General features: G+C 51.2%; 8 protein-coding genes across 8 annotated transcripts; 6 read left to right on the top strand and 2 right to left on the bottom strand.

The window, feature by feature from the left end:
- Positions 1-830: 830 nt before the first annotated feature.
- P174DRAFT_418066 (C3HC4 finger protein) lies at positions 831-2,263 on the top strand (the record flags this gene model as incomplete). The annotated part of the gene is made up of 3 exons (XM_024824660.1): positions 831-960; positions 1,017-2,191; positions 2,243-2,263. The coding sequence occupies 3 exons, from the start codon at positions 831-833 to the stop codon at positions 2,261-2,263; spliced, it is 1,326 nt and encodes a 441-aa protein (XP_024685680.1).
- A 3,104-nt stretch (positions 2,264-5,367) lies between these two features.
- P174DRAFT_98801 (uncharacterized protein) lies at positions 5,368-8,624 on the top strand. Its single transcript, XM_024832509.1, has 3 exons — positions 5,368-5,417; positions 5,614-5,902; positions 5,987-8,624. The coding sequence occupies exons 2-3, from the start codon at positions 5,754-5,756 to the stop codon at positions 8,301-8,303; spliced, it is 2,466 nt and encodes an 821-aa protein (XP_024685679.1). The 5' UTR covers positions 5,368-5,417; positions 5,614-5,753; the 3' UTR covers positions 8,304-8,624.
- A 330-nt stretch (positions 8,625-8,954) lies between these two features.
- Positions 8,955-10,366, top strand: P174DRAFT_364927 (dolichyl-phosphate beta-glucosyltransferase; the record flags this gene model as incomplete). Its single annotated transcript, XM_024822029.1, has 3 exons — positions 8,955-9,071; positions 9,150-9,953; positions 10,019-10,366. The coding sequence occupies 3 exons, from the start codon at positions 8,955-8,957 to the stop codon at positions 10,364-10,366; spliced, it is 1,269 nt and encodes a 422-aa protein (XP_024685678.1).
- Positions 10,367-10,990: 624 nt separating this feature from the next.
- P174DRAFT_438867 (uncharacterized protein) lies at positions 10,991-12,392 on the top strand. The gene has a single exon (XM_024826652.1). It carries the CDS (start codon positions 11,196-11,198, stop codon positions 11,952-11,954), a length of 759 nt encoding a protein of 252 aa, XP_024685677.1. The 5' UTR covers positions 10,991-11,195; the 3' UTR covers positions 11,955-12,392.
- A 1,216-nt stretch (positions 12,393-13,608) lies between these two features.
- P174DRAFT_364072 (uncharacterized protein) lies at positions 13,609-14,913 on the top strand (the record flags this gene model as incomplete). The annotated part of the gene is made up of 1 exon (XM_024821963.1): positions 13,609-14,913. The coding sequence occupies one exon, from the start codon at positions 13,609-13,611 to the stop codon at positions 14,911-14,913; it is 1,305 nt and encodes a 434-aa protein (XP_024685676.1).
- An 810-nt stretch (positions 14,914-15,723) lies between these two features.
- P174DRAFT_457784 (putative cell wall protein) lies at positions 15,724-16,632 on the top strand (the record flags this gene model as incomplete). The annotated part of the gene is made up of 3 exons (XM_024829584.1): positions 15,724-15,819; positions 15,881-16,384; positions 16,498-16,632. The coding sequence occupies 3 exons, from the start codon at positions 15,724-15,726 to the stop codon at positions 16,630-16,632; spliced, it is 735 nt and encodes a 244-aa protein (XP_024685675.1).
- A 169-nt stretch (positions 16,633-16,801) lies between these two features.
- On the bottom strand, positions 16,802-18,495 carry P174DRAFT_438865 (ATG3/ATG10 family protein; the record flags this gene model as incomplete). Its single annotated transcript, XM_024826651.1, has 4 exons — positions 16,802-17,166; positions 17,205-17,550; positions 17,628-18,156; positions 18,471-18,495. 4 exons carry the CDS (start codon positions 18,493-18,495, stop codon positions 17,014-17,016), a joined length of 1,053 nt encoding a protein of 350 aa, XP_024685674.1. The 3' UTR covers positions 16,802-17,013.
- Positions 18,396-19,836, bottom strand: P174DRAFT_438864 (putative cyclin). The gene is made up of 3 exons (XM_024826650.1): positions 19,553-19,836; positions 19,042-19,491; positions 18,396-19,021 (listed from the first exon to the last, which is right to left on the bottom strand). The coding sequence occupies exons 1-3, from the start codon at positions 19,811-19,813 to the stop codon at positions 18,851-18,853; spliced, it is 882 nt and encodes a 293-aa protein (XP_024685673.1). The 5' UTR covers positions 19,814-19,836; the 3' UTR covers positions 18,396-18,850.
- Between the last annotated feature and the right edge of the window lie 132 nt (positions 19,837-19,968).

The raw sequence follows: 19,968 nt of genomic DNA, 5'->3' as shown, positions 1-19,968 counted from the left end.
CCCATCTGCACATTATCTATAACCACTTTGAATCATGTTAGCCTGGGTTTCTCTATCAAACAATCCCAGTTGTATCCATAAGCATGCCATCGGCTGTCTCCACCTGAGCTCACCTGTCTGCTGCTCCTGTCTGGACTTTCATCCGAGCGCTTCTTATGGGAGGATCTTGTCGTCTGCAAATGCCGGCAACACACCGAGGCATACCACAACTGCTTCTACAAGGTACTGTTGGAAGTGCCAGGGTCCGTCTTCTCTTTCCCCCCATTCCCAACCTTGTCAGCTCGTTCATGCACTAGTTCCTTGAGTGCTTTGTGTTTAGTTATTATGTGCAGCTTTGCTTATAGTCGCTTGACCATATTTGTTTAGTGTATTTATTGCCTGCTTTGCTTCATTCACTAGAGCAATTACTCACTGGCTTGAGCCCTTGTGATTTAGAATACTGGAGTTTTCACTCTTCATCTAGCCGTCCCGGCAGGCAGGCTTTCATTCACAGTCAACCAGAATACCCTGCTGAGGCGTATCTTGCAAGTGCCAACGCATGCAGTCTGTCTTTCGATATCTCTTCCACCCTTCCTCCTTCCATCTCCCTAGAGCCGACGAGATCTTCCTATCGCAGAAAATCTCGCCACGATAACATCGATAATCTTCGAGAGGAACTGCACGCCATCCATCAGGGGATCACGAGAATTCTAAACCACTTGCAGCTCCTGAGCGAAACGCTACTGACTTACCAACCCGCAACGCAGTACACCTGCGACCCGGGCTATCAATTGATCCCTTCGAGCATGGATGTGCATTTATCTCATTCCACTTTCGAGGACCCCAGCAATATGGCGCCTCCAACGTTCTCAAACATGCGGGATCCCGGCAGTCATGGGGCTGTGGACCCGCGAATGATCGCGCAAAATAACGCATCAGGTGCCGTTGACGCTTCTACGAATCCTCATTTCGACGGTCAAAGTGAGTATCCGTAACCTCAGTTGGGGCCAATGTCTTAGGCTAAACAATTTGTGAAGATTCAAGTACCAATCCGTTTGCAACTTCACTTGCTGATGAGTACCTCACTTTGATACACGATGGAGATCTCGCCTTCCCGCCACTCAATTCCCAGGACACAAGGACTGGGATGGATGCAGGGACCCAGCAAACCCATGGGGAGGTTATAGCAGGCCAGAACTCCCTGTGGGGAGATATGACTGACCAGAATCGGAGCCATCAAGAAGCCAGCCTGCGTTACTGGGATCCGCATTATGTCGCTGATTTCAATAGACACAGTTATTCTCATATACGGACGGCTCCTGTTCAACCACCGGGATCGTTGTTTCAAAATAGTCACCAGGTCGCAGTGCAGCAGAGATCCAACTTGCAGGCCCCAGGATCACAGGATGTGACAGCGCCTGCCTACCAAATGACACCACCAGATACGGTCAATATTCCCGCACATTTAGAGACTCAGCATTACGGTGGTGTGCGATATAGACCTGTCTATTCTCCACCGTCGTACACCCGTCCCAATCCCTATATGCCATTTCCGCAATGGGGCGTTTCACCGGTGACCAACCAGCCCAGACGGCACCATCGGACGCAGAGCTCCTCTTCCACCGCAAGCTCAGTGCCGGGACAGCAGCACTCTCCATCCGTCGGCCAGACTACACGTCGACGCACGCGCCCTGCAGGTGAGACGAATCCGCAGCTCCCACGTCGCCTCTCGACATCTCAAGTGCCCAGAGTGCCGGCGGTGGCGACTGCCACAAGCCCTAGTCCTGCGATGGCAATCGGAGCACCGCATTACTTCACGTATCTCACACCCGAAGATCATGTCCGGATCCAACGATTGGCGGAGCTGCAGGCATACACAAGCAGTATGCGCACTGGTAGTGTCGTCCATGGAAGTCACCGACAGCACTCGCTTGATGACGACGGCATCGTTGATCGTGGGCCACCGACTCCCAAAGGCCTCGATGACACGACGGATGGTCGCCCCAAACCCAAAGAAGACAAAGAATTGACCGTCAATCTGGAATGTAAGATCTGTATGAGTCAACTCGTGGATACCGTGATAATCCCATGCGGTCACGCAATACTCTGCCGCTGGTGCGCTGAGCAGCACATGCCGTCCAGTCGACTCGATCAAGCTCGGGTCAAGGGACGGCCCCTTTGCCCTATGTGTCGTGGAGTCGTCAAATCCAAGGTACGTCCTCGGGTTCGAATAGGGAATAGCGCTAACGTGATTGTTGTCTAGATGCGAATCTACTTGTCCTGACACCCCACGCTGCTTCAATATGCCTGGCCTTACTTCCTGCTACGATTCATCCAACTGCTGCCTTGGCTATCCTCAGATCGCGTATACTCTGCCATTTGGCGAGAAGCCAAAGCGCGGCTCCCCTGGAAAGGCTAGAATCTGTTGCCGCGGCCCTTGAATAACAAAACCGAAGCGTCACTAAAGGGCGGCATTTCCGATTCGACTTTATGCCCCTCTCAAGCCATCACAGTTCATGGAACATTCCTTTAGAGTACCAAGAGGATTCAGCTAGTGTCTTGCAATAATTTCGACAGTTTGTCACTCTCAGACATCTTTGCATAGCGCCTCTAACACCATACATGAAGATTTCAGCGCAGTTATCGATCCAGGAATCTCGTCCGGACGCACAGTCAACCTGTTTGTCAGTCTGACTCTGCGAGATTTTCTTGTTGCTTGAGCAGAATCTTAATAATCTACTACAACTCACGAAGACGAATTCAGTTAATAATGAATCATTTGCTCTGTGCATGAGTCATCGTCAGCAGCGATGACACTGAACTGCGTAATAAAGAGAATAAATCTGAGACGAACATTTTCGGCCATGCCGATGATGACCATCTCCGTTCCGCGGTCACTTCGTTCAATCATACTATACTCCGTAGATAGGCGACTAACGATTACAGGGTGATAGGGGATGGCCTAACAATACTCCGTAGGCATCTTATGATCACGGCGGAGGCAGTCAGGGAGAGGCTGTGGCCATAACACTCCTAGAATCTCGCAGGGCCGTTGCTTTTCGGACGACTCAAAGTAGCAGGCAAACATGCGCGCGAAGCCTGGCCATTTATGTGGTCACAAGCTCTGGACCTCTGATGTAAGCTTCAACCCAGACATGGTTGCGCAATGACACCGGACGGCGATCGCAATTTTCCCATTTGAACTGATTGGAACTGTCAACTGGTAAGCTAATGCTATGTGCCTAAGGCATCCGAGTACTACACCCGCTCAGGTCGTTGGACAGTGCACGGGGCAGCACAGTTGCATGGCGGTTTTACCCGGGCAACAATCCACCTTGACATGGGTTATGGGAAGCTGCTCGATTGCATTAAGATACCTCGTACTCCGTAGTAGGGTCAGTCCTGATCAGACCGTTCATTGAAGGGGTTCGTGAGATTGATATGCAATGTCATTGGTTCAAATCGGATCGCTTTCGTCGATATTGCTAGGTACAGTAGCTACAATGGAAGGGGGCAATGGGCCGCAGTCTCGTAGTCGCACAGACAAGGCAACCATTGAAATAAAGTAGCTTGTTCACCGCACCTAACCATTCCGGGCAAACAAACATTCATCCCTAGGTACTATTGCTCTGTATGAGCAAAGGGGAAGTGATATATAACCATGATTTGGCGGAGGATATATTCTAGGTAGGCTTCCTGTTTGCCTATTGTTGTTGTCCGTGCTACCCTGATATACAGAAGCTTCGTAAATCGAGTGTCAACATTGCAATCCCGTACATATATATCATTAACTGCCTCTGGATCCAGCTGTTAGCGTCCCAAGGGAAAGGACAGAAAAGCCTCAATCCGCCTGTTTTCTGTTTTGGGACACTGGGTCTGAGCATGTTGCACGTGGCGTGTTGATCGTGGGCCAGGCTTCTTCATACTAGACATACGAGGACATTCCATCTGTATGCCCCCAGCTGCCTGGTATTGCCTTATTGCTTTAAAGAAGGCACTGTATACCTATCCCATCTTTGTCGCCGTCCTTCAGGATGACCGTAGACAAATCGGAAATAGATGCGGTTAGCATTGCACACAAAGGTCTATGGGTAGGGTCTAGAAGCTGGGCAAAACAAGGCAAAACGGCCAGGCTACAGATAGATCTGAATCAATCTAGTATTTTCGTTAGAGCGAGCCTTGAATACTATCTACTGGGCCATGAAATGCTGCAAATGCTGCTTCTGATTGTCTAGTAGCGCATGACTGCATCGTTCTTGTGCTGTTGTAAATCAAACCACTCTAGTTCCAAGGGTGCGAGTCGATCCTCACCAGTTGACTGTTTATCATTGCTTACCATCGGTAAACGGCAGGAACTGGGCCTTGATGAAAGCCGAATTACACCAAGCTCGCTCTTCATGCGATCTCTGATGGTACGTTAGGTGAGATAACCTGCAAGGCTTAAGGTAGTGAACGGTCATAGCAAGAGTGAACACTTGGAGTTAAGATGATCGTTGCCTTCCATCAGGCGGAGATAAAGGGTGAACTGCATTTGTAATATTGTCTTTCGTCTAGCTTATGTTTTGATATTCGAGAAAATTCCTTGGTGGATCGTCAGCATTTTAGGCTACCTTAGTAGGTATGTCAATTGTTTTGTCCTTCAACATTGGGAAAAACAAAGAATATAAGCAACTTTGGTTCAACTTTTTATATAATTGGCTGAATAATTATTCAAGTAGATCGGTTATGTCCTAGAAGAAATAGACAAGGGACGCTCGACCGCGGTGATAATGTTGAGCTTTTAAGTTCATAATGGTCAGGCAACCAGGTCGATCTTTAAGATCATGGAAAAAGTAGCAATACCTCAGCCAATTATTCGCCAATATCAAGGCTTGATTATTGAATATTTGTCTCCTCTATATTATTATTGACTAGGTAGACATTCTCTATCAAGGCCAAAGCGACCTTTCATTGGAATCGAAATTCACTTCCGCTTGTTTCCTGTGGTTAGTTTCATGATTATTATTAACAGCATCCCCATCCATCATCGTCGTCACCTTTCCTCGGTCATCCGACAACTTAAATCCTCGACTTGCCTTGGCTTCATCCCTCCAAAACCAGCTTTGGAGACAAAACTGCCTAGTTACCAGGCTAAGCCCGGTGTTTCTACCTTAAGATCCGGAGTTAAGGTCGGAGGAGCAGGAAGTAAGGCACAGTAAGGTACCTACCTACCTAGTTGTGTGGCTCACTGTTCGCCAAAACAGATGGAGCCTGTTAGTTTAGGTTGCCTTTGCCTGCCTACCTGGTATCTATCTAGAATCATCACTATTGTCCGAGGCGCTCAACCTTGTCTTGATCAAGAGCTATAAATAAGCTGGTGTTTGCTTCAATAGCTTCCTCAAGTAAGTGTCGTCATCACTGTCCTCATTCTTCACTGTAATTTTTTTCCGCCTGGCATCGTGAGTGCTCCGAATCCTTTTGACCAATATCATTTTGTTTTGTTTTCATACCTATTCCATTTTGTATTTCATCTTCGTTGTGTTTTAAGAGTGAATATTCAAAGCTGTGCTTGTCTTCCGTCATCTTGTGTGTTTGCTCCTTTGGTGTGTCTGTGCTCCTGCTGCCTTGTACTCACTCATCAGTTGGACACCACAGATTCGTGCCCCTCTCGCCAACCTCCGTTTCATCCGTTACCTCTCTTCTAAGCTGGGATGTGGATCATATCAGCTGATGCAGATGGGGAGAATTCAATCAGATGACATGCTTCAGATTGACTCTAAAATCCTTTGAGAATAATGAGCAACGGATTTATTTACCAGCAATCGGGCATTGTTCCAGATCATCCCGACGTCCACATCAGTGCAAAGGACCACGCGGCGGACCAATTGGGTGCCCAATTGATTGATTCCCCGAAGATCGCAAATGAGACCGGCGACTTTCCCAAGTAAGTATTTCCGTCGGCAACTCCATTATTCCTCTTCCAAGATATTTGTCCGTTTGCGTTTCATCTACTGACCGCGTTATTTAGGAAATCAATCGGTCGATTGCCTGACGATAATGGGTCTCCTGTGGTATATCCGATCACCCATATGGCTCGCCACTCCGTCAGCCCCTCGGTCTCTGTAAAGAGGCCTTATTCAGCGGGGGCTATTCCAGAAAACTCAGACTCGGAGGATCTGAGCAATCAAGGTTTCACTTCAGGAGGGAGTATGGAGGCTGCGTCACCTCATTTCATAAAATGTCACCAGCAGAAATTAAGGACCCGACAACGACGTTCTGCCCACATGCTAGGCCCCTCCGGCAGTCGGATAGCGGGCGAAATTGGAAGTCGCAAAAGTAGTCCGTCTAAGAGCGATACGAGACTGCCTAGATTTTCCGCAAGCTCCGCTGACGACCTTGCCGGGAGGTGGCGACAAAATGTGTCGCAACCCGATGCGCAACAGATGCGTGCAAGCCCCGTCCAGCATGGAAGTGTGTCGACCATTCAGCCAGGTGTCAGGCAAGAGAAACTCGCTGCGCGGCCCAAGGGGCAACCGGCAGAAACCGTGGAAGGATTGAGCTTTGATCAGAAATCCGCTGGAGGTGACTCTGCGGTAGCCGGAGGTACAGCATCACACGGGATCTTCCTACAGCCAGAAACTCATCCTATAACAGAAGAGCAATTGATCAATGAAGTGCGCGGAATCTACGCCGGGCTAGTCATGGTGGAGAAGAAATGCATTGAAATCGACAAGCAACAGTCCGAGTCGAAGACTCCGCTGTCCCCACTCCAATGGCAGGCCCTGATTGCCTTACATCGAACGCTGCTGAACGAGCATCACGACTTCTTTCTAGCATCACAACATCCGTCCGCGAGTCCTGTGCTCAAAAGACTAGCAGAGAAATATGCCATGCCGGCTCGTATGTGGCGTTATGGGATCCATTCCTTCCTAGAGTTACTACGCCACCGGCTCCCTGATTCCTTGGAGCATATGCTGACTTTCATTTACATGGCTTACTCGATGATGACTCTGCTATTAGAAAGTGTCCGCGCATTTGAAGACACGTGGATCGAATGCCTGGGCGACTTGGCGCGATACAGAATGGCAGTAGAAGAGGTGGACGTGCGAGACCGCGAGATCTGGGCTGGCGTCGCCAGATACTGGTACAACAAGGCGGCGGATAAGAATCCTGATGTTGGCAGGATACAGCATCACCTTGCCGTCCTAGCTCGCCCGGATGTAGTCCAGCAGCTGTTCTACTATACAAAGTCTTTAGTCAGTGTGCACTCTTTTCCAAGCACGAGGGAAAGCATACCATCGTTGTTTAATCCGCTTCTGAATGCGCCAAAAGCTCATCAGCACTATCCGCTCATTGCGGCTTTTGTTTTGGCTCATGGCTACCTCTTCTATCGCAATCCGGCGCCTCAGTTCTACAGATCAGCGGAGGAATTTTTGGCACACTTGGAAACTCATGTTGGCCGAATGGGGGCCGCATTTAAGATGCAGGGTATCTATATGTCGTCGTGCAATTTCGCAGCCATATTCGAATACAATCACCCGGACGCCGCCTTACCCGCCAAGTTCCACCCGCGAGGAATCCATCACGGGAGGTCTGCTTTGGAGACCCAACCGACGCCTGCAAAAACGTCGACTTCCGCTCGTGACCTTCCTCTGACCGAGGATGGGTCCATGGCATCCACAGATGGTCGAAGGTATTCGCCACTTAGTCTCTACGCCTCGTGCCTGACGTTTCAAACATTGTCTGTCCTTCTTGACCAGATCGGAAATAAGAACGTTTATCCCACAGTGCATATCTCGATGGCCTTCCTCTGGTGCCTAGCACTTAACGGCAGAAGCAGCATGGAATACATCGAAGCTTTCGTTCCGTGGAGAAAGATCACCACCTTTCTCAATACCATGATTCGCGATGATGCAGATATTCGAATTTTCGAAGGTCCCCATTTCCCTACTGTAGAAGAGAGGAGACAATTGCCGGAAGACTTTTTCATACGTGGTCAGCTCTGGAGTCAGCACTATTTCCCGCCTCGTTTCTTTGAGGATTCTCTCATTGAAGATGAGGGGCGTTTCATTGAGCTACCCTCTCTGAACGTTTCCAGGATGTACAGGTGCCTTTGGCTGGGAGTGAAACTGGCGACGGTATGTCTGAAGGACCGCGGCGAAGGAGCGGTTAAAAATGCTAACAAGGTACAGTTCCAACGTTGGATGACATACGACCCGGTCTCCCGAAAGTTCTCGGTGACACCCTTTGCGCTTCGACTTGAGAAACTTGCGGAGCAGCACAATCCCTTCAAACTCGCAGCGCCGCAGCCGGGGCCCCATGATTTGGAAATGCCTGACACTTGAGGGTTCAGCTTCTCTCTTACGTTAAGTGTAACACAATTTCTTCAATCGGGATCCTGGGCTGTCAATCAGAAGCTTGTCAGAGCCCGGAATGCGACGATACCAACCAAGGAATATCGCGTGTCATCACTGGCTGTACATTACGGCCAAGCAATTGAATAGAGAATGGGTCGTCCGCATAAATGATGTCCACCAATGATAGGATGTCCATGCCAGACGTGTACATCTACCTTAGTTATCTCCTTGTACGTGGTACGTAGTAGATAGTGCGTGGCCGTATACGTAAGTGCCTGTTGGCTGTTGTGGGGTTGAAGCATCGCGGCCCGTCAAGGACCACCTATCTAAAAAAGGATCCAAAGGGTCGGATTATGCAACCAGCTATCTACTACTCACTAAACCCAAAACCAAAAGGACAAGTTGGCTATCCGGTCCTCCGCCCCAAATTTCATGGCATTCCGCGCATGATGGCCATTGTCTGTAGCGACCTCAACGATCAATGCAAGCATTACTGACCAGACAGGCTCCGTGTCGCATGGCCGACCAACCAGGGATCGTCTTGACCTGTTTCTCCAGCGCCTGAGCTCGTCTACTGCTACTGTGATTATCATTGCAACGTCTTTTTCTTCATTTACAAACGCATCTATCATGTCCATTATGGCCGAGGAGTCGTGGATTGGGACGTGTGCCCATTGCACAAAGCTGCTAGCCAGCGTGCCTCTTCCTGTCCTCCTGGTTGCCGTATCCGCGACCCTTCTAGGGTCATTCATTCTTGTATGCTCTCCTCTCGGCTTTCTTTCCTCCTATCCCAAATGTTTGGTGTTGAGAATTACTGACATATTCCCGTGCAAGTTCTACGTTGTCCTTTACCTAGTCGCACCCGAACCGCGAAAGCCATTACCGGAGGAGAAGCGATACCGCACCCTTTCCGAGGATGGAGCAATCACTCAACCCGAACAACTGCCCTGCTGGCAGGACGCCCTCGACCGGCAGAAACGTCCCGGTCGGATCTTTGACCATTCACATATGGAGAAGGCGGAGCTATTCATGTCCTTGGTGGTCCCCGCATACAACGAGGAGGACCGTCTAGCTGGCATGCTAGAGGAGGCGGTCAACTACTTGGAGAGGATGTACGGGACACTTGCGGCGTCATCCGCCTCCGACGAGAAGGCCGGAGATGCAGTCCGACAGCGGAAACCGGCCAACGGCCATGCGAACGGGCATGCCACGACAACGGCAACACCTAGCGGCAAGTTTCCACCTGGGAAGGGCTGGGAGATTATCATTGTCTCCGACGGGTCCAAGGATAAAACGGAGGAGGTCGCGTTTGCTTTCGCCCGCGACCACCAGCTTTCGTTGCATCCCAAGGGGTATGCTGGTCCTTGGACGCCGACGCCCCATGAGGGGGTCCATATTCCACCGGGCACGATCCGTGTGGTGACTCTGGCCGAGAATCGGGGAAAGGGCGGGGCGGTCACGCATGGCATGCGGCATGTCCGCGGTCAGTACGTGGTGTTCGCCGATGCCGACGGGGCGAGCAAGTTCGAGGATCTGGGGAAGCTGGTCACTGCGTGCCGGGACATTGAGGACTCGGACGGGCGTGGAGTAGCAGTGGGTTCGCGAGCGCACATGGTTGGTAGTGAGGCTGTTGTCAAGGTATGATTTGTAGTTCCTGTCTGTGTGAACTGGGCAAAGGCTGACGGTTGGACTCCTAATCACAGCGTTCGAAACTACGCAATTTCCTGATGCATTCGTTCCATTTGATACTGTGGCTTATGACGCCTCCTAAAACGGCGACCATCAAAGATACACAGTGTGGGTTCAAGTTATTCTCCAGGGCCTCACTGCCTTATATCATCCCTTATATGCACTCGGAAGGATGGATCTTTGACGTTGAGATGCTTATGCTGGCTGAATTCTCGAACATCCCGGTTGCAGAGGTGCCCGTGGGATGGAGAGAGGTCAAAGGGAGCAAGCTGAACGTCGTCCGCGATAGCATCGGTATGGCTTGGGGTCTGGCTGTCCTCCGGGCTGCGTGGACATTAGGTGTCTACAAACGGACACGATAGAGGCTAAGAGATTCTATGTGTTGTACTTGGGTCTATACAATGATTGCTGCATCTTATCCTCTGATTACTCCGTAAAGGTCTGCCCAGAGAGGTATATTCCACGATGAGAAAAACACGCCAATAGAGGTTCTATATTTATTATTCTAGATCACTCACAAAATCGCGGCGACCCGTCTTGCCACCCAATTTCGAGAAGCCGAGCACTGGAAGATCCCGATGAACCAAAGACCCATATCCAATTGAGTTTTCCCTTTTCCTCCTAGACCGTCGGATAGGGCCCATATTTCCATGATTCCCTCCGATTGATCGAAATGGCAGTGAGAGTCAAAGTTTTCGGCAAGATTTTTTCCTTGCCTGACGTCGGTCGGTCCGAGTCAAGCTGCAGAATGTAAGGCAGATCCTCGATAGTCCAGCCTGTGATGGAGACACGATGACGGCGGATGTTGGACTGATTGGATGCTGGATAGTGGTATGATGCCTTTTTTTTTTTTTACCCTTTTTGCCAATTACTGACTCAATTGTCAGTCCATCAGTGCATGTCAGCGTGGAATGCTCTGATTCATATATTCCAAGCGATTGGATCCGCCCAGAATTTCTCTGCGTTTTTCTCTCTTCTGCCTATTATTTATCTTATACCCTTGCAGAGAGGCATTGGATGAGGTGTTGAATTCTGATATCATTTTGATTCTATTTAGTTTGTGAATTGTCTGATGTCACTGGGAGCTTTTTCCACACTGGGGTATTTCTAAAGATAAAGAGCTAGTTCCCTAGACGTCTTACCCTTGTCATTCGTTCTATGATATCTAGCTACAGTCTCGATCTCTTTGATATGCTCGAGGTCATAGCTTCTACACCGAAATCCGCACAAATCAGGACACGGAGTCCTCGAAATACAACCCCCAAACAGTCGGCTTTCTTTCGACTACCTCCGGAGCTCCGCCTGAAGATCTACGAATATGCCCTGGCGGTCCCTAATGAATACACGGACCGTCCGCTGATCGTCGTCAACGATCGCGGCAACACCTTCACCTCACGCGGACGGTTCCGCGCCCTGTCCATGTGTCCCAGCTGGGTAGGGCAGGACGGCACTGCCCGCAATCTGCTGTCTGTCAACCGCCAGATCCACGACGAAGCAGAGGATTTTCTCTACTCGCGCTACACCCTTTTCTTCCTGAACTCGTTTGATCTGAACCGTCTCGGCGCGTTCCTGGATACCCTCAGCGCGACGGCGCGCAGCCGCATCCGTAGCGTCGGCTTCGAGATCTGCTTCTTTGTGCATTCGCAAACGGGGGTGCCGAAGCGCATGCTGAGGGACTACGAGCGCGCTGGACGCCTGCTCATGGAGAAGCTGCCACAGTGGTCTAGCGTCTTCTTTTATCTGGATCCGAGATTCTACTATCCGTCTGCTTCGGTGGGTGGGCGCGAGCTATCGGCTCGTGGGGTCCTCTATCTGGCGACGGTGTTTGGGGCGATGAGGAAGGATCTGCATTTCTTTCCGTTGCCGTCGATTCATCGGCATGTTATGGATGAGGCGCAGAGGTTGTTGAGGAGAGGGAGTCGGTCGTCGCAGGGTCGGCCTTCTCTCTGACGGACCTTGGAAATCTTCTCTTATTCTTATTCACCGTGAGAAGCTCTGATACTTTGCAGCATATGTCATCGTTCGTTTTAAAGTGTATGAACCACCGGGGACTGCTGCAGGATAACGTCCCGATGTTATGCGCTGTAAAAGCCGACATTGAGTCTTGTCCGATCTCGGGCTGGCGTGGGGTCAATCACTTGGTGCTAACGGGATTTTTCTGGCGCAGAAGGCTCGGATAGGAAATGCATGGCGCTGGTTTGCTTTTGTGGAATGTATCATGTTTCTCATCTCCATGGGTTGCTTTCATATTGAAGGATTTGGCACGGAGGAGTTTTTTGGACTGGGCATACTCACCTCATATAGACTATAGACCGATTGGATAGATATCCGCTCCCTGTACTTATATCAATGCTATTAATGCTAATACCAAAGGAAGCAAGATTATATGATGGTTTTAAGGGCAGAATCCGCATGCCACACATACTGCTTGAGCTCATGGCATGATCGGCCGACCCCTCCCCAACTCCAAGTACTACTCTGACTCTGACTACGGGAGGGTTCGGATGATCATTCAAGAATAATAATCAATTAGAATGTTTACACAGACGCAAGAACTCACAATGACACCTGAACGAGGAGAATCGATCATCTGTTGGACGGGTTGTGTATGGCATAACGTCATCGCGTTCTCTCGTGATCGCCCACTTTCCCCTACCACCTCCATTTTGTACTCATAGTAGATTCCCCAAGATCTGATGCATACCTCTGCGATTGGCATTCACTTGGAGACATAAATATCGATTTCTCCTTCATTCTGCATCCTCGTCGATACCTAATCATCTCTGTGCTGGCACTGAAATCGACGACCTAGGTTCGTTGGAAGAACACTAGGTTACGCTCTCATAAAGGACGGTAGGAGACTGAGGGTGCTAGTCTGGTACGTCTCACACGATTCCCCCGCATAAATGTGGGACATCCATCGTCGACCCGCTTTCTGAAAACTGATATAAATGCTTCAGTCCGCGATCGTTTATCAACAGCTCCTCTTCCGGTAACAGGATGCGCTGAACTACTATCGCTGCGGTGAAAGATTATCCTCGTCCACTTGTCCTCCGCCGTTTGGCTGGCTCCAAACAACCCAACATCCGACCTCCACACGTCGAGGCAGTTGACAACGCTATCGCTGCTCTTTCTATGGGGCCACGCTGTGCCTCAGAAGATCCTACATATTTGTCCGCGCTTTCAGGCACCGCTTCATACGCTAGTTGTCGGTCGAAAATTAACCACTCAACGTCGTACAGGACGACTCTGTCGCCTAGCGACCCCCTTGCCCCCTCTTGTCTGTACCTCGTATGTGGATCCCTGCATGTGTTTTTCCTTTAGTTTTCATGCGTTGAAGATCTGCCCTGGTGATGCTGTTTTCCATTTCGAGAGGACGCCAGGTTGATAATCCTCACGTATCATTGACAACCCGCTGATTATTGGCAAATTTCGTGGAGATTGAGTGCTCAATCTCTCCTGTATTAGTTTTATTGTCTTTGAAGTTCCCTTGCTTCTTTCTCTTTTTCTCCACCTCTTCATCCCTTCGGACAGGAGAGGCCTTTTTTTAACTGGAAGACGACCCTGCAATTGTTTCATGTGAGACGGTCTGGCTACCGCCACCATGAAATCAACGACTGCAAAGGTTCCCAATGGGCATGGAAGCCTCTACAAGGAGGTTCGCTTTTCGCCAACGGCAACCCCCATCCGGCGTGCACAGTCGGTCTCGACCAGTAACCCCGCCTCCAAGTTCGATCACGGGCGGGTGCTTGGCAAAGCTGTAAGCGATCGGTTCTCTTACTCGGCTTTGAGCGCCGATTATCTGGAGCAGGCCCGAACGCTTCTCCGTCGCCAAAGGGCGAGCTTCGAGAATGAACGGGCACTTTTCGCAGAGGAACGGCAATTGTGGGAGAAGGAGAGGGAGCTACTAAAACTAAGAATATCAGAACTAGAAGCCTTGTTGAAGAGCAAAGGTACCCCGATCAATGACCATCCGGCTCCTGACACCCTTGTCGAGTTCTCTTTGCATCCCTTCGGTGGTCCGGTGTCCCCTAATCTATCTAATGAGCGCCACCGCAATCACGATTATATCAGTGTTCAGGTGTGGGAGGGGCCCAGCCCTACGACTCGGCCGACAAGGGTTTTTCACGGCGTGGAGAAGACCGATGGTCAGAATGACCTCGCGTCGATCACTGAGCAAGGAGCGCATATGCCACTCACTGCGCCGTCCTTAGATGCGGCCTTATCCCCCAAGGCTCGTGCAGCCGAACTCTCCTCGTGTATGAGTATACCCGTCCCAATCGAGAAGCTTGACAGCAAGCTAGATGGCATTACTCTCAAATCTTCAGCGCTACCGCCCGATGTCGTCGCCCGCGTGATGACACCACCATCCCCTTCGCCAATGGACGTATCTCCAGAGTCGTCCGATCATTCGAAATCGTCTACGGAACGTAAGAACAGCCTGAAGCTGAAACTGTCCGAGCTTGGGCCACCCGACGTGAATCTAGTTAGGGATGCTGGGCACACTCCCATGGTGCTCATCGATGCCGATGCGGACACAGAGCAGGCCTCGGTTAACGGTGACGTGATCCTCCAAGTCCAGGGCAAGGAAGAAGAGCCCTTTGCTCCCAGGACGACGATGGTTGGACAGCCTGCGGAAAACTCTGACTCCTACTTTCCGGACTTACCTGATGATCCGGCCCTCAAGGGGCCGTTATCCCTGCTAAATGAAGAGGAGCATGACAGCGAGTTCCTACAGGAGCTGGATCTGAAACTCCTCGATCAGGTCAGACGAGCCGTTGGTCGCTCCTCTGATGCCGATCCGGACGACGAGAAGGTAGCAGATGCGGACCCTACTGAGTCCGTTCCTGAATTGAAATTCAAGAACACGACCAATTTCGGCACTGCGTTCGGGGTCTCGGACTTTTGATAATGCTTGAGGCGTGCACAATTCCATTTGCATATTTTCTCTCGAGTTATTCAATTTGACCCTTTTTCATTTACTTTATACTTTATGATGATACACCTGTTGTCCGACGCACATTATCAGTGATTTTTGAGGAGGTCATATGCAATGTGATATATATACCCGAGTCATTTCGGTGGCCTATACTTCTCTTCCCGTTTTGGCAAACTAGGACGATGATATTGAGAGAACGTCTTATTCTCATCTCTTCAAGTTTGAGTCGACAATCTGACTTCGCGATGTGTAACAAACCTTATCTATCAGGCAGCACTGTTTAAAGAAGTTCCGGGCACTGGCGTTTGACTTGTCGTGGGCGTATCAATAACTCGGCCGCCCTTGCATGGCATCAACCCCGAGTGGGAGTATCAAGCCACGATTCCCTCTTGTCTCATCCCTTTGCCCTTCGATGTATCTTCGTTGCATCTGCATGTGCAGTGCAAATCCGGAGGATACCCCGAACACCCCTCATCTTATACTCCTAGCTATCATCGGACTAAGAATAGTCTTCATCTTGATGCCTTACATGTCAAGTGCTCGGATCTCGGTGGCTGGCTACGAAGGATGTGAAACCGCTTGGTGAAGGCATTGAACTCACTTGCACAGAAGATGAAAGCAGATATAAAAGACCTCCTGTCCCATGCTATGATATGGTCTATCTATCATTCCATTCCTTGACCTTTTCGCTCGCTGAGAGCAGTCATTCGTTTATCTATCTGAACCACATTCTTTTTTCTTCTTCGGACTTCCTCTCATTATTATATTCTATCCATCGACATGACAAAGATGCGCAACGTCAGAAAGCTCTCGGCGCTGATGTGCCTTCTGCTCGCGGTTGGCCCTACTGCTGTTCTCTCGGCTCCCATCGCTGATGTAAGACATGACACCCTTTCCAGTCTCTTCCAGTTTCCTACCCATACTAAGAAAGAAATAGGTCGAAAGCCTGGCCAAAAGGCAAGCAACACACAGCAACACCGATGCTGCCTCCGTCATGGGCGCCGGCATCCCCGACGGACCCAACTTCAACCAAGGCGATTTCTTCTCCACAAGCAGCGATGAGCACCACGATGAGCACCACGATGCGGACTGCGACGAGGATGAGCATAACGATGACTCGCCGTCCAGCCCGAGCTCGAGCTCTAGCAGCAATACCGATGGCGCATCCTTCATGAACGCTGGCATCCCCGACGGACCCAGCTACAACGATGGGGATTTCTTCTCCACAAGCAACGATGAGAGCCGCAATGCGGGTGACGGTGACAATGGCTCGCAGTCGGGCTTCAGCACCAGCACCGACGCAGGTGACTTCGCCACGTTTGGTATCCCCGACGGCCCCAGCGCTAGCTTTGGAAAATTCTTTCACCATGATTATGAGGAGACTCACTCCGAGCAGCCCGAGACTACGCACATTCCTGAGCCTACTCCGCCTACGCCTCCTGTAGAGACGCCTACGTCGACCCCTCCGGCTCATACTCCTACTTCTGCTCCTCCCGCCCCGCTCCTCCTGCCCCGGCACCTCCTGTCCCTGCTCCTCCGGCACCTCCTGCGCAGACTTCTGAAGTTCCTGCCCCAGTTCCTCCTCCGGCGCCTCCTGCCCCTGCCCCTGAAGCTCCTGCCCCTGCCCCTCCTGCACCAGCACCAGCTCCCCCGCTGATCATTCCTGTACCTGCAGTTGAACGGCCATGATGAACAAGTGCATGGAGGCGTCCTAATGTAAAATGGCTTCCACAGGGACACAGCGTGTCTCTTATACTCTACTCCGACCTTTTCTTTTCCTTCTGTTCCTGTTCAAATTTCTTGCTATCGACCGGTTTGTCTCTGTCGGCATTGCCAGGGGTGCGTCGGTTGTATTATATCTTATATTTTTATACGTTGCTGTTGAGGAGTAGAGTATAGTATAATCCAAGCGTGTCTCAATTCAATATCGCCTTGCGTGTATTCTGCAGTGGATGATCCCAAAGAGAGAAATAAAGTACTATCAGGATATGCGTCATAACTTCATAGAATCGAAAGCAGAAAGACTCCTCGCTAACGCCAAACAGCCACCAGAAAAAGCACAACATGTAATCATACACCCATGGTAAAGTCATGCTCAATCCCGGGGGTCACACTAGCGATAAACTTCAAAAACACAACCAGGTACTGATCAACCCGAATAGCAACCTGGTCTTCCTCATCATGCTGCAGCACCTCCCACTCATCTCCACCGGCCGCATGCCCCTGCTGCTCATTCAGCGATAGGCCCGCGTCTCGTCCACCAAGCCCTCCAGCCCACGCTCGGAGTTGATCCTGTTCGCCTCGGCCGCCGAATGCGCCTGCTTGAGCTTATCGCGGCGGATCTTGAGGGCTGCGTCGGCGCGGTCGAGGAGGGTCTTCATGACGGAGGCGTGGCGGCAGGGGTGCACGGAGGCCATTTTCACGCCGCCGTCGAACCAGGGGAAGTCCTCCAGCGTCACGGTCTTGTCCTTGTAGTCGCCGACGATGTCCTCCATCATGAGATGCGGGGGGAGGGGTTCGGAGGGGGAAAGGTAGCCGGACAGGTAGAGGCGCGGGGTACGGTAGAAGTTCGAGTATGTGATGTAGAGATTATAAGTGCGGATTGGCCTTTTAGCAGCATGTCAGTAAACACAGCAACCAACTTCACCGTCATTTCATGTGCTCAGAAGGCAAATAGTACGTACTGCGTCGTCGACTTGCCCGCCGGCTCCCGGATGATCGCCTCCTCGTCATCATCATCGTCCTCCATATCCGGGATCTCCTCCTCGTCGTCCTCCCGCTCGCCCATATTCCCCGATTCATCCACCGTCCGCACATCCTTTATCCGCTCCGCCTGCTTCTCTGCCAGATCGCGGCCCCCGCCTGTACGCAGCCACCCGTCGCCATCGTCCGCGTCCGCACCGGACAACATATCCCGGACGATCTCATCCTCGTGGCCTGCGTCGCCGGCGAAGTTCTCGTTCAGGCGTCGGTGGCAGGGGACGCCGCGGGTGACCAGGAACTGCTTTCCCGGGGGCAGGTACGAGACTCGCTTGGCCGGGGAGGAGGCGTCGGCCCAGGCCCACGTCGGGAACTTGTAGACGAGGTAGTCGCCTGCCAGGACGAACTCCTCGGGGGTGATTTGGCCGGTGGTGCGGAAGGTGGAGGTGCGGGAGACGGGGCCAGGCGGTCCCGCCAGGTTGATAAGGTGGAGTGGAGGATGTTCATTGTTGACTGACTGCGTGCTATTGCGTGCTGATATCTATTTGGGGATCCTTAGATGATGTTCTTGGAGTCTGTATGGATAGCGTGTGTTGAAGTCAAGTTGTGTTGAGATTGAAGATTGGATGATCATCAACAGAAGTGGCGGAGAAGCAGCTATCTCTATGTTCCTCACGCGGGGCTACATCATGTGGCTTAGGCAGCGTCACAACCACCAACCAAACAGAAATCACGGGAAAGATAAGAGCTCAGTAGTAATCAGTTTGTCTAGAGAGTTATAACTATATTTAAGGAGGCTGCCAAATGATCAGCTTCACCTGACTGACATGACACTGATAATGACGCAATCATGTCTTTCGATGTTCAGCCTTCTGTATGCTTGTATGGATTCAGTCCCTGTATCCCGCCAGGGCACAATAGCGAGCCAAAGTTGCCCGCGCACTCAATAAGAGGTTCCCTCAAGGTACACAACATCATGAGTGATGGCATGGGTTTGTGCTTGGGTACTGTGAAGAGGTCGTCCATGAGATATCCCAGTATTTAGCGACCGCAAGCCCAAGCAAGGTCCGGATGATACAGAGATCAGCTTGTCTGCCTGTGGGGCTTTTGGAACGTAGAGCGTACTGTGACCCTCACGGCAGCTGAGATCCTCTGATTGATCGAGTTGGATAAACCGTGACACTGTCAGAGCTGTTATTGCACGATATCACTCGCCCTCCTCCATCATCTTGCGTCGTTCAATCTCAGCCTCCAATTCCTCCACAGTCATCGGCACTGTCCGTGTCGACCATTTATCGAGCTCCGCCCTCGCAAATCCTTCCAAGCTCCCCATAGCCACAACCAAGAACCCCAGCTCCTCCCGATCGACGTCAAAGACCTCCCACCACTCCCATCCACCAGCTTCACACCCTTTTCTCGAGCAGCGAGGTATATAGCCGCGACAGCAAGCGCATTCGGCTGGTGCGTGACGTAGAGTAGTTGCGGCGACAGCAGAGATCCATTCAAGTGCTCGAATACCCTCCGGCCCACATCTGATGAAGAAACGCCGAGGGTCTGCAGGTAGGTCAGGGCAATTGTATGCGGTAGGGCGACATGTGTGTTGAAGCCCAGTGTGCGAAGGATGACCGATTCGATTCGGAGGAGGACGGCGCGCTGCGTCTGGTAGCCTCCTTCAGAGAGGACGTACGTTTCCGGGGCGGGCTTATCGGTTACTCCTCTGGGACTGACGAACCACAGTGGAGACGCTTCTTTGGACAAGAGGAAGTTGTAGACGTTGAGGACGGAGCGAGGTGAGGTCGGCTGGAACGAAAGCTTCGCGGTCAGGTACAGAGCAGCGGCGGAGACATCCTGGGAGAGTTTGTATCTAGTTAGCTACTAGGACACAGCAATTGAACCTTACAGGACAAACCTTCACTGAATAAATACGCATGCTTCCCCCTTCAGGACCGATCCAGAATCGGGTGAAAGTCACGATGGCTTGCGCAATGATATCCTGCGACAAGCGCAGGAGGATGCCAGCTGCGTGGGTAAGCTGTGCGCCCGCAAATCGGAGGGACGCCTCGAGGTCGGGAGTGACGCCATCAATGGACGATGAGGAGCTAGATAATTGCTCGGGAGTTGCGAGTGCATTGGAGAGATGTTGCAACGCAGCTGCAGCTGGGGGTGCCATGCTGTGCTTGGTCTTTGTGGTGGTGGTTTTGTGAGATGATTGTAAAGCGAAAACAGGTGCGGACTGCGGACTTGCTGCTGCGAAGATTCCATGGCAATGGAGCTCCCGCAGTTTACAGCCATTCTACCAAAACAATGGTCTTATACATTACTTTC

This window comes from Aspergillus novofumigatus (assembly GCF_002847465.1).
Source record: "Aspergillus novofumigatus IBT 16806 chromosome Unknown P174scaffold_2, whole genome shotgun sequence".
NCBI lineage: Eukaryota > Fungi > Ascomycota > Eurotiomycetes > Eurotiales > Aspergillaceae > Aspergillus > Aspergillus novofumigatus.
The sequence above is the reverse complement of the archived record's forward strand: the minus strand, read 5'-3'. Positions and strand labels throughout refer to the sequence as shown.